Raw genomic sequence first — 13061 nt, forward strand, 5'->3', positions numbered from 1 at the left:
GCATTTTCATGTAGGCCTACATTTTTTTAAACCAACATAATGCCGGCGGAAAAAAAAATAAAAAGAAGAAATGAAACACTTGCTTATCGGCCTCAAGTTTACATTAAGAAATTAAATAATCATAAACAAATATTTTCAGTACAGCTCAGCATAATAATAAACCATAAATCCTCAATAGCAGACAAAAACACTTCCGTAATATTAAACAGTGGCTGCACAAATAGCATCAAGCTAACACACAGAAAAGCACTTACGGGGGGAGGGGCATTAAGATGAATGTGTGCCCGTTACCATGGTTTGGTCTGAGCCAACCTGAACAATGTACATTGGTACAACACACTGTACTGTAATATTGTTCAGATCAAAGTCATCATCTGCTCCAGTCGCCGTGGAGACCACTGGGGCAGCAGTACTCACTCCCTCAGACAGAAATGGATTTGATATTGACTCCAAGGACTGAACAAGATTGAACAGAATGAGAGTTAAAAACATCAAAATGAACATTGAATTAACATATTACTACATACTGTCATAATATGGCTACATCAGAATGTGAACGTTTACTTGCAATTAAATTGATTTTATACAAGAATATGTAAATAAATATACATAAAACAATCAAATTAAAACACACGCACGAACACTGCCGTTCACTGGATGAGTTTTGTTTTTGGCACCATTCAGAGTAAATTCTAGAGACAGTAGTGTGAAAATCCCAGGAGATCAGCAGTTACAGAAATACTCAAACCAGCACGTCTGGCATACCAAGATCCAAATCACTTGATGGTTAATGTGAACATTAACTGAAGCTCCTGACCCATATAAGCACGATTTTATGCACTGCACTGCTGCCACACAATTGGCCGATTAGATAATCACATGGCTGATTGTTGGTGCCAGACGGGCTGGTTTGAGTATTTCTGTAACTGCTGATCTCCTGGGATTTTCAGGCACAACAGTCTCTAGAATTTACTCTGAATGGTGCCAAAAACAAAAATCATCCAGTGAACGGCAGTTCTGCAGATGGAAACGCCTTGTTGATGAGAGAGGTCAACAGAGAATAGCCAGACTGGTTCAAACTGACATAGTCTACGGTAACTCTGATAACTGCTACGTACAATTGTGTTAAGAATATCATCTCAGAATGCTATTCGGAGATGCAGGTTGGCGGCGTTTTGGCAGCACGAGGGGGACACATACATATATATTACAATTGCCAAGAATTATGGAGAACTTACATCCTCCATGGTCCATAAATCAGAGCAGTCATTCCCATTGTTCGAATAGTTGATTCCAGCCTCTAAGAAAATATTTGAATTCCCATTGCTCTGCAAAGACAAAACATTGAGGCTTTTGCTTTCCAACTGTACTGTATATTTCAAGCTTGTTCTTACAATGCTTTGTGACAAAAAGGAACAAATTCAGTATGCCATTTACAAGCTACACTAACCTCGATATAGTTTCTTTCAAAAACAGATGCTTCTCTTTTCCTTTCATGCATTAAATTAAAAACACTACCTTACACAGTAGTAATGCAGCAAATTATTATTCCTCCTTGAAATAAACATAAAAAGAAATTTTCTACAGTCATTACTCCAGTCTACCAAGAAAATAATGGTGTCATGTATTCTAATTCTATTCTATCACTAGTGTGATAATTTTGTACTCAAGAAACATACTGTATATCTTTGTTAGAACAGTTGGAAATGGTAGTGCTACTCAATGTACATGACACAGTGTACTTTTGTTAGTGTCTGAAGTATTGAGTACACATGAATTTCTTGCAAGTCACATTTTGGTTTAAAACAAATGGCTGAAAAAAATAATCTTTCTCTAGAAATTCTTCAGTCCATTGTTCTGAGAGATGAAGGCTATTCCATGCACCACTGTCTTGAAAGAAGAAACTAGATCGAACCAGGACAAGAGGGAAATAGATGGCCCAGATGCACAACAGCATTAACAAATACATCTTTGGGACATGCTGCAGAAAGCATGAGATGAAACTTTACCTAAAGATGTAGAATAAACAGACTGCTATAATGCCAAAAGGGTCACTGTCTGAAGAAAACAGCATTAGTTTAAATATAAATGTCTTTACAGTCATTCTTTTTATAATTTATCCACTTTTCTCCAAATTTGGAATGCCTAATTCCCACTACTTAGTAGGTCCTCGTGGTGGCGTAGTTACTCGCCTCAATGCGGGTGGTGGAGGACAAGTCTCAGTTACCTCTGCTTCCGAGACTGTGCATCTTATCACGTGGCTCGCTGTGCATGACACTGCGGAGACTCCGCATGTGGAGGTTCACACTTCTCTCCGTGATCCACGCACAACTTGACACATCTCCATTGAGAGCGAGAACCACTAATTGCGACCATGAGGTTAACCCATGTGACTCTACCCTCCCTAGCAACTGGGCCAATTTGGTTGCTTAGGAGACCTGGCTGGAGTCACTCAGCACACTCTGGATTCAAACTCGTGACAACTTCTTGATCAATTTAAAAGAATCTTCAGTGAATGAAATTTACTTTATTCCACAAACATAAAAACGTAAGCGTTTCCAAACTTTTGAAGGGTAGTGCAAATGTAATTCAGAACAGAATGGGTGGCACTGCCGTGCTCTTGACTCACATTGGCAGAGGTGTGATTGAGGACGGCTGAGAGGAGCCGGATATACTCCGTTGCAGCCTTAAGCATGTCCACTTTGCTGGGCTTTCGGTCTCGTGGCATCATTGGCACGATACGGCGAAGGTACGAGAACATGCTGTTCAGGCTCCTTACCTGAGGGACACAATGAATAACATCTTTAACTGGCAAAATTTCAGTTTTTTTTTCTAAAGCTAATGGATTTGTTAACTTAATATAGAACAGTGTTAAATCAAATTAAAGTTACAGCTTATGATCAGCTGATATATTAAGTGCCTCAGTGCACACCTTATAGGGCTATAGTTCACCCAAAACTTAATTCAGTCATCATTTACTCACCCCTATGATTATCTTTGGTGTAACTTAAAAAGATATGTTAGACAGCATCTTTTTTCTATGCACTGAAAGTGGCGTGGCGTAGTGGCTAAAGCACAGGGCTGTTAATCAGAAGGTTGCTGGTTCTAACCCCACAGCCACCACCATTGTGTCCTTGAGCAAGGCACTTAACTCCAGGTTGCTCCAGGGGGATTGTCCCTGTAATAATTGCACTGCAAGTTGCTTTGGATAAAAGCGTCTGCCAAATGCATAAATGTAAATGAAAGTGAATGGTGTCGGAGGCAAACATTCTGTTTAACATCTTTTGCACTCCAAGAGAACACAGAAACGAATACGGGTTAGGAACAAAGGGGAGTAAATGTAAAGTTTTAGCAACAATTTTTTTTAATAAAGTCTGCATTCTAAAGGGATAGTTACCCCCAAATTTTTATTCTCTCATTATTTACTCACCCTCATACCATCCCAGATGTGTATGCCTTTCTTCTGCAGAACACAAAGATTTTTTAGAATAATATCTCTACAGCACTGTTGGTCCACTCAATGCAAGTAAATGGTGGCCAGAATTTTGGCCAGAAATGGTGGCCAGAAAAAGCACATTAAAAAGGCAGATAAGGCATAAAAGTAATCCATAAAGGCGTCCATGTCTTCTGGACACCAGAAGACATGGACACTTCATATTACCTATAGTAATATGATAGGTGTTGGTGAGAATCATACAATTGTTGAAGTCATTTTTCCCTATAAATTCTCCTCTCCTGCCCAGTAGGTTGCAGTATGCACGGAGAATGTGAACTGCCATTAGCAAAAGAAGAAAAACATGAAAGTGGAGACTTAGTTAAAAAAGACTTAAATATTGTTCATCTTCTCACCCACACCCATTATATATTGTATCACCTCAGAAGATATGGATTTAACCACTGGAGTCATATGGATTCCTTTTATGCTGCCTTTTTGTGCTTTCTAAAGAGTCAAAATTCTGGTCACCATTCACTTGCATTGAAATGGACCAACAGAGCGATGTTTTTCTAAAAACATTAGTTTGTGTTAAGCAGAAGACAGTCATACACATCTGAGACACCATGAGGGTGAGAAAATGACAGAATTATAATTTTTGGGTGAACTTTTCCTTTAAGCAAATGGAGTAAAGCTTGGTCTAAGTAATTAACTACAGACAAGTATACGAATAAGAGTATACTGAGAATATTGTAATTAAACACAATTACCCCAATACATGCAATTGAGAATTACATAGATTTATATTGTATAATACATATAACATGGAGACCTGCTTCACCAAAGGGGGCAGCAATGTACAAACATTGGAGGCTTTGGACTCCGCAAAGTAAACACACCCTCAATCTCTCCTTGGCGTTCGCAAACTGCCGTCTCTTCACAGCTTTGTCTCTGTCCTCCGTATCGACGTACTGTCCGTCGTCCAACCGGACAAATTTACCGATACTCACATGAACAGGTAGTGAGGGTTCAGCACTCTCGCGCAATAAAATGTCCCCCATTATCTCGCGCTCAGGGACCTTCATAAGACCCACTATGGCCCTAAACTTTCTTCCATTCATTCTAAGTAATTTAATATAAATATGTATTTATTTATTTACAATGTACTATATGAGAGGACTACACCGCAGCATGGTTAGACCTGATTTATCAACGTTAAAGCTAAACGATAGGCTACGCCCGTAAAGTTTTTTATCTCATAGCCTACTATGGGGAAATATATTGGTCTGGAAGTTGACTAATTGATTGATTTAAAAAAAAAAAAAATCTAATTCAAACTAATTTCACCTGTGAGCCCAACTTCACCCTTTCCGGCGAGGATTAGTTAACGAAGCACATGCTTGATGTAGCACTGCAGGGTGCTATATCAATCTTCACCGCTATGTGGCCTGTAGTGAGCATGCTTTGTGGAGAATGAAATTAAGCTCATATGAAGCCAGAATGATCTCAGAAATAATATATATATACTAAATACAATTCATAAATGCACAGCACAGTTCACATTCTCAAAATCCGATACATAAATTAAAAATACAATTCATAAATACACATGTGAGAGCACAGATATTTCCCAGATTGCCGACACAAATGCATATCACTTTAATAAATGTTAAATGTTTTCACAAATATTTATCTATGAAGTTCTTTAATTAATTTGCATTAAAAAAAATTGGTGATTGGTGTTACATTCATGGATTGTTGAATCTGCATTTGCTAATCATCACTTGTGTGTGGATCGCTTTGAATTTGTGTGTGGCTATTTGTGAGACCTTCCTGCCAGGTTCAGTATTGCCAACTATTTCTCATGGGAAGTCGCCAAAGGCTTGCTTAAATGTCGCTAAAAGTAGCTAAATCACGCGATGACATCATTTATTATGTAAGACGTCAAATTTACATATGCACATTTAATTAAACTAATGATTTAACAATTAGTATGTAACTACTAATCATTTAGCTATCACTAATTGAACTTCTCAAACATTCAGAGAGTGGGAGATTTCTATTTATATTAATATTGTTTTTTAATTAAACTGCATTATTGAACATTTATTTGACAGTGAGACCTTGTCTGTTCATATCACTTATCTCTACACTTTATTATAGATCAGGGGTTCATATCCATTCCATTCTCTCTTTTGCCCTGCTAGATAATTTCTCAAAGCGCTTTTATCTGTAAGCTGACTTTTATTTTCTAAACAGATAGCACGCACGTGAATTGAGGTTGAGATTGTCACAACAAATACCAACGACATTTATGTTCGTCAGTTATGCGATTTATAGAACATCCGTTTGCACATACAGATCACACTCCTGATGTCATGCAGGTCAGTCATATTGCTTGAAACACAATGTGGCGCTAGAACACAGAGAAAAATGAGACATCATTCACGACAGAGCTGATGTTTTTTGTGTGGCTAGATCAGAATCAGAATCAGCTTTATTGCCAGGTATGCTTACACATACAAGGAATTTGTCTTGGTTACAGGAGATTCCAGTGCACAATACAGCAAAAAGACAGTACAATTATTATTTTTTTAAAATAAAATAAAATAAAAATTGATTAGAAAATAAAGAATATATTTATATATATACACACATATACATACACATACACAGTGCAAATTTAAATACAAATCTGTTAGATACATTGCAAGGGAATGTAAAGGCAGAAGAGGTTGTATGTGTTGGATAAATATAAAAAGACTAAACTATAAATTGCACATAATTATTGCTCAATGGGGCAGTTTTAACAGTTCATGTGATGGATAACCTGAGGGGAAAAATCTGTTCCTGTGCCTGACAGTTCTGGTGCTCAGTGCTCTGTGGCGTCGGCCAGAAGGCAACAGTTCAAAAAGGTAGTGCAGGGTGAGTGGGGTCCAGAGTGATTTTTCTAGCCTTTTTCCTTCTCTTTGTCATGGTTTAATAAATGTAACAATTTCATTCTTTTAATTAAAACAATCTATGTTTTAATTATGAAAAAATTAGCTTTGCTATCACATTATATGGATTGAATTTACATTATTTTAGCCACAAAACCATAGGTACCACATTTAGAAGTACTAGTAATTGAAAGGAAAATGGTACCATTTTAGCTTTACACCATTATGTCATAATATTTCAGTGATCTGAGTGTATGTAAATACGATTACTTGATTTCTGTATTTCTCTTTATAAAGTAACAAAAATTTTATATATTTATTCAACGTAGAGAGATTTTTTATTTTTACTAACTACACTCTGAAAGTACTTTGCAATCATTCCTCCAACATGAATACACATTACAATTGTGATATAAAGAATGGCATGCAGACATACCTGATTAGTTTGTGGTTGATGTCAGGAGAGTCCCTCGAACCATCTGTTATCCAGCATCTGGTATAGAGTTTTTCACCTCTGTCGTCAGCTCATCATCAGTACAGGTCCTATACAATGCTCTCACTGACATATTGTTGTCAGCCAACCTCCTAAACAATGTTGCTCAAGAGACTCAGTAGTTTGGCAACACATTTCAGAGGCAGCCCAACTTCAATAAGGAGGGAAAGAGTGTTTTTAGACATTACATTTCTTGTATCCCCACCCTCCTCCTAATTGCAGGTATTCCAGTGTCCAGAGCCTGTGTCTAAGACATGTACCATATGGTGGTGGAGAATGTAACCAGAGTCGCTGGAGGACAAAACACTTCATTGATTCCTAAGGAAACAAAAAAAAAGCCAGACCTTATTGAACATATCAGAGCTTTAAACAAATGACTGTGCTGATCTTGTCTCAGGATGACAAGATATAGGGGTTCCTTCCAGTCCTTCCACATGCATAAATGTATTCAATTTTTGTTACTGAAAAATGTGTGTGTATATATATATATATATATATATATATACCTATGGTTTTCTGGCTAAAATAATGTAAATTCAATGCATATAATGTGATAGCAAAACTATTTTTCATAATTAAAACATAGGTTATTTTAATGAAACTAATGAAATTGATACACAATGGTAAACCCTGTGATTCCCCTTCTGTCACTCACTCAACATTGTGTCAATGTAGTGACACTAGGGGTTGCTCTTGAGAGCCCCGAACACCTCTATTCTTTTTTGAGAAAAAGCCAATGAGAATTGGCGAGTGGAATTTGCATGCCGCTCCCCTGGACATACGGGTATAAAAGGAGAAGGAATGGCCACTCTCATTCAGATTTTTTCTTCGGGGCCGAGCGGTTGTACACATTGATGTTGAATGTCTTTTTAAAGATGCTTCTTTACATAGATGCCTTTCCATCTTAGTGTGATTCATGCTGCGGTCGTTATCTCTCCACCTCTGACAGTCACGGGCACTGCCTTATGTGTCTGGGCAGTGATCACACTTAGGCAGCGTTTGTGGATGGTTCATGTTCTCATTATGAGAATATGACCATGGCAACGTTGCGGTTGCGGCATTCCTTCTTCCGAAGCAGATTCAACAACCCATGAATAAATGCAACAACAATCACACACATTTGATGCAAATTATTTCAAGAACTTTATAGATACATATTTGTGAAAATATTTTGAATTTAATAAAGTGAGATGTATTTGTGTCGGCAATCTGGGAAATATTTGTGCTCTCATTTGTGTATTTATGAATTGTATTTTTTATTTATTTATCGGATTTTGAGAATGTGAATTGTGCTGTGCATTTATAAATTGTATTTTGTAGATATATTATTTTTGAGATCATTCTGGCTCCATACTACACTTCCCCCTCTCCTCTTTTTCATTGCAAGGGAGACCGAGGCTAGTTATCCCTCAGGGAAGTGCTATATTTCAGTATGTACTGTAACTACAAGAATTTCAGTCAAAAGTCTAATTGAACAAATGCTCCTTTTGTCTGGCTATTGTTTTGTATGCTGATTTCAAACACAGTTTAGTTCAAAGTTGCCTTAATTTAGAATCATTTCTAAAGTTCCAATATCATCATATTTTTGTACATTTATGCATTTGGCAGATGCTTTTAACCAAAGTGACTTTTAGTTAAAACGATTCTGATGTTCTTTTATGTCTTCCTCACAGTCACTCTTTGATCAAGAAATATATTTACCCACGTGGGAAGAAATACGTGGACACAGAATGTCACAAGCAGTTCTTCGATTTATTAAAAGAACCATGGTTTATATGATTCTTTTTACACAAGGCTGGTTACACCCTTTGCCTTGAACTTTCTCAATCCTCCATATATGGGGTTGTTTCCTTTCGCTTACAGAAGTACATTCTTGCCAAGTAAATTTTGTGATCAAGACAGTGCCGAAAACATACAAAGCAGATAAGCAAGCATCAAGGTCACATTGTTCCATCTGAGGCCTATTTCTCACATTGCCCACTTTTGTCTCAAAGAAACAAGCTCATCAGATGGCTATTCAAACATCAAATCTTGTTTACCTTACATTCTATATTTTACTCATTACCATCATATTCCTCCCAATGTGTCCCATAATCTACTCAAGCAGCAAAATCTAGAAAAATCGCAAGCTCAACTTCAAACAACAGCAAAGTGGGCAAAACGAGTAGGACTTGAGGTCAACATTAAAAAGACGGAAGCATTTAGCAACCAAGAGCTTGCTGGGCCAGAGACGCCGATCAACCTACATCAATTCATCGAACTCGACGGACAAAAAATTGAATGGACAAAAGACTTCAAATATCTTGGCTCTTACATCGCGTCGAGCGAAATAGACATCAGAGCACGAAAAGGACAAGCGTGGGGAGCATTCTGGAAAATGAAGGATGTATTTCTATCAAAAACTCTTCCAATCAAACTCAAACTAAACATCTTTGAAGCAGCGTGCATCTCCATCCTCCTGTATGGCTGCGAAAGTTGGATTATCAACCAGAAAATGCAAAACTCACTCAACAGCTTTGCCACCAGTTGCTACAGAATCATGCTCGGCATTAAGAAGATGGATCGAATAAGTAACCAAGCTGTATACGAAGCAGTCGAAAAGAACCAGCTTATCCTTCAAATCCAACAAAGGCAGTTACGCTTCGTCGGCCACTCACTTAGAAGAGACCCAAATGACCAAATTAATAAGTATGTGTTATATGCACCCGAAGAATGACATGGCAAACGAAGCCGAGGAAAGCCACGCACATTATACCATACATACATCGGCAAACTAATCAACAATGACATGCCACCAACAGCTGACGAGATGCGAAGAGCTGCTAGTAATCGAACAGAATGGAGAAAACTTGTGACTGACTGCAAATCCTTTTTGTTTGCAGCCGATTGATGATGTGTCCCATAAACATCTCTCTCAGCATCTTCAAGGTTTATCAAAGCGTAATTAGCATTCAAAGCGTTATCAATGGTCCTATTGACCAATGCTTTAGCACATGGAATCACACAACAAATCAGTAATGCTATAACAAGTTAAATTACCCCTATATGTATTAAAGCATTAAAAAAATCCCAACCATTTAAACATGTCAATAAGTCATTGACATCATCTACAGTTTCTCTCGTTGTCAAGTCCGCTGCTATCTTTGTCATGTTTTTCAGGCCCATTTCTATGGCATGTCCATCTTCATCGTTTTCTGGAATTAAAGTACAGCAACTTGTTCCAACAATGACACATACTGCTCCACTGGCAGCTGTTAATTGATCAAGGACCAGTCTATTTTGTAGTGCTGTTAATCTTAGGCCTATTAGTTCTTGGTGTACTGAGTCAGTCGTTCTACTCATCAATCTACTCATTTCAACTTCTTGCTGTATTACTGCAACACTCACTTGTGGGAACAGTGCTCCAAAGAATTACTATGTTCCTGTCAATAATCTGTGTTCTCTCAGTGTGTTATTGGGTCTATTTAGACTATTTCTCCTTCTTCTGTTTGTTGTTTTCTCAATAGCACAGACCACCATGTTGTGGTCACTTAATTCTACCATGGCACATCTACCTGTCCATAATTCCGGCAGAGCAGTGTACAAATTATGACCACATTAACAACATCAGTCTCCTATCTCTCGAGTTTCTTGTTTATTAGGTGTTATGCAGTTACATCTAGTCCCGTTCTCTACTCCAATTTTATTCTGCTTACAAGCTCTCGCCAGAGCAATTTCGTTTGAAGCACAAGACTTATCCTTGTGACATGCCCAGCACATGATTTTGTTCAATGGTGTGCAATATGTGTAGGTTCGGTTGCACCTTACTTTTGGTGTGTATACCATTGACATATTACCATACCCTCCTGATTTACAAATTGGAAATATGGGTTGTTCAGACAGCATCTGCCGATCTATCAGTTTTACTACTTGTTGTGGAATGGCCAGGTATGGGCCATAAGGGCCACAATTACCGCCTGTTACTGGATCTGACATCCTGAATGGAGGGCTATGATTGGCTCTCTCTGGATCAACACTCGTCCCCGGTTGTGTTGCAACTTCTTCTTCAGCTTATGTTCTTTTATCGGGGTAACCTTTACCCACATACATAACAACTACCCTTCTTTCCCATATTTTTGGAAATGAAGTTAGCTAGTTTCCACCACAAATTGGTAGTGTAGTTATGTGGTGCATCACCATCATTTATCCATGTCTCATTACCACTAGATATACAGGCTTCGACTACTGTCATAAGACCGAGCGACATGATAAAGAACATCATTCTTCATCCCTTCTAATTCTCAAGTTCCCGGTTAGGCACTGGTGCTGCTTGTTCAGCTCCTCCAGTACTTTCACCGTTCGCTTTCGAAATAGTCAGGCTCTCCCCAGGTGCAGAATTCATATCTGCGTGTATCCACTGTTGTTGCAGATCTGTCAGTACCCCTGTCCTGGTTACTGCCAGAAGTGTTGTTGGACCCAGATATGTGGGCTCACCAAGCTTTGTTGGTTTCAGAATCTTCTCTAGGACCTGCTGATTTGGACAAATGGGTGAGTCTCCTTTTCTGTGGGCACAGAGAGAGAAAGAGAAACATCACCATGTATACCATTCAAAGTTTTAATAAGGGAATCCACATAATCAGCTACTACCACTTCCAAATCACCTGTGGACAAAGAGGATGCGCAGCCTTTAACCCAAGGGGTTGGGAAAGGCCTACCCATTAATATTTCAAATGGAGACATTCTTGTTGTTGCTGATGGAGTCATTCTTATCTCTGTAAATACTGCTGGTAGTAAATCTACCCATTTTCGGCCTGTTTCCAGGCATGCCTTAGTCAACCTATCTTTTATTGTTCTGTTTGTGCATTCAACCACCCCTGCTGATTGTGGATGGTAACGTATGTTGAAATGCTAATTAACGTTTAGCTCCTTAACTAGGAGTTGTGTCACTTATGAAGCAAAAGGAGTTCCATTGTCACTTTCAATGACCGATGGAATTCCGAAACATGGAATTATCTCTTTTGTCAATTTTACTATGGTTTGTGCATTTTCTTGCTGCATGGGAAAGCTTCAGGCCATTTTGAAAATTGGTCTATATATAGAATTAAAGAAACTGTTTTTCTCATCTTTCTGATGCAATACAATGTGTTGATTGTCTGTAACACCTTTTCTTTTGAAATATGTGATATGCCACTTCCTCCCCCATACTCCCTGTTGGCACAGTAAATGAATATGCAGCAGGAAACAAGAGTTGCAGATAAGCATTGTCAAAAACAATTTGTGCACCAATTTTATGCATTAGATCTCGACCCAGTAAACAGAATGGAGAGTCTGGTATGATTACAAAAGCATACATTTTGAACAAATCTGGGTTGTGTTTGGAAGATACTGGCAAAGTTGGAATTTCACATTTCACAGGGATACCATTTATCCCAACAGAGTTTATTGTTCTCATTCTGTTGTCTTGGTTGTCTATTATCACTGGGCTGCTCCATTCGTTGGGCTTGTCCCTGTTCTTTGTCATATTGTTTCTTTCGCCAGTCAACTGCCTAATGGCCCAGCTTGCCACAATATCGACAGCTCCCCTTTTTTACTGACCACCCTGACCCTTATTCTGCCACCACCCTTGTGGACGGCTTTGACGCATATTACCCTGGTTGCGTTGGTCATACTGCATGAATGCCTGATTTTTGCTCAGTTCAAAAGCTCCAGATATTAACACCACTGCCGCGATTGATAGTTCTCTTATCCTTCGACCTAATTCATCCTGTTGAATGGTTAATATGTTTGGTGTGGTCAATCGAAGCAATTGTGCTGTTTCTCTCTTCATGTTATTAAAGAATGTGTTAACAAACAATTGTTTGTTTCCATCATCCAAATCAAGACCAGATTCTTCTGACCATACTTTCTTAAAGTGGTTAAAAAATTGTACCAGATTCTCATTCTCATTCTTCTCTTGGTTTGTGTTTGTAGCATATGAAAGGTCTTGTTTGTGGTCTGATAATTTGGTCAGAAATTCTATTAGATTTCTGAACATACGGTCAGTCATCAGTGGATTAGCCCATTTAAAGTCAACTGTTCGTTTTAGCATCATCTCACCATCTTCCCCTTTGTCTTTTGATCTTAATTTCATGGATTTGACTCCCGGTAAATTGTACGTGCTAACCAATTCCGGTACTTCATCAATTAATAAGTTTTCGGTCACCTCACTTGGTAGAGT

The 13061-nt window shown here is 38.3% G+C and overlaps 1 protein-coding gene across 1 annotated transcript; it reads right to left on the minus strand.

Annotated features, from left to right (window-relative positions):
• Positions 1-267: 267 nt before the first annotated feature.
• On the minus strand, positions 268-4542 carry LOC127637130 (factor in the germline alpha-like). The gene is made up of 4 exons (XM_052118054.1): positions 4333-4542; positions 2630-2779; positions 1239-1328; positions 268-456 (listed from the first exon to the last, which is right to left on the minus strand). Exons 1-4 carry the CDS (start codon positions 4516-4518, stop codon positions 268-270), a joined length of 615 nt encoding a protein of 204 aa, XP_051974014.1. The 5' UTR covers positions 4519-4542.
• Positions 4543-13061: the final 8519 nt, after the last annotated feature.

This window comes from Xyrauchen texanus, chromosome 4, assembly GCF_025860055.1.
Source record: "Xyrauchen texanus isolate HMW12.3.18 chromosome 4, RBS_HiC_50CHRs, whole genome shotgun sequence".
NCBI lineage: Eukaryota > Metazoa > Chordata > Actinopteri > Cypriniformes > Catostomidae > Xyrauchen > Xyrauchen texanus.

Bases quoted from the DNA above. Each gene is read 5' to 3' on its own strand.
- LOC127637130 (XM_052118054.1), bottom strand. From the start codon at position 4,518: ATGAAGGTCCCTGAGCGCGAGATAATGGGGGACATTTTATTGCGCGAG. The intron at 1,329-2,629 runs GTGAGTCAAGAG...TTGTCTTTGCAG, and splicing joins TCAATCACACCTCTGCCAAT to AGCAATGGGAATTCAAATAT. The intron at 457-1,238 runs GTAAGTTCTCCA...AATCTTGTTCAG, and splicing joins ATTTATGGACCATGGAGGAT to TCCTTGGAGTCAATATCAAA.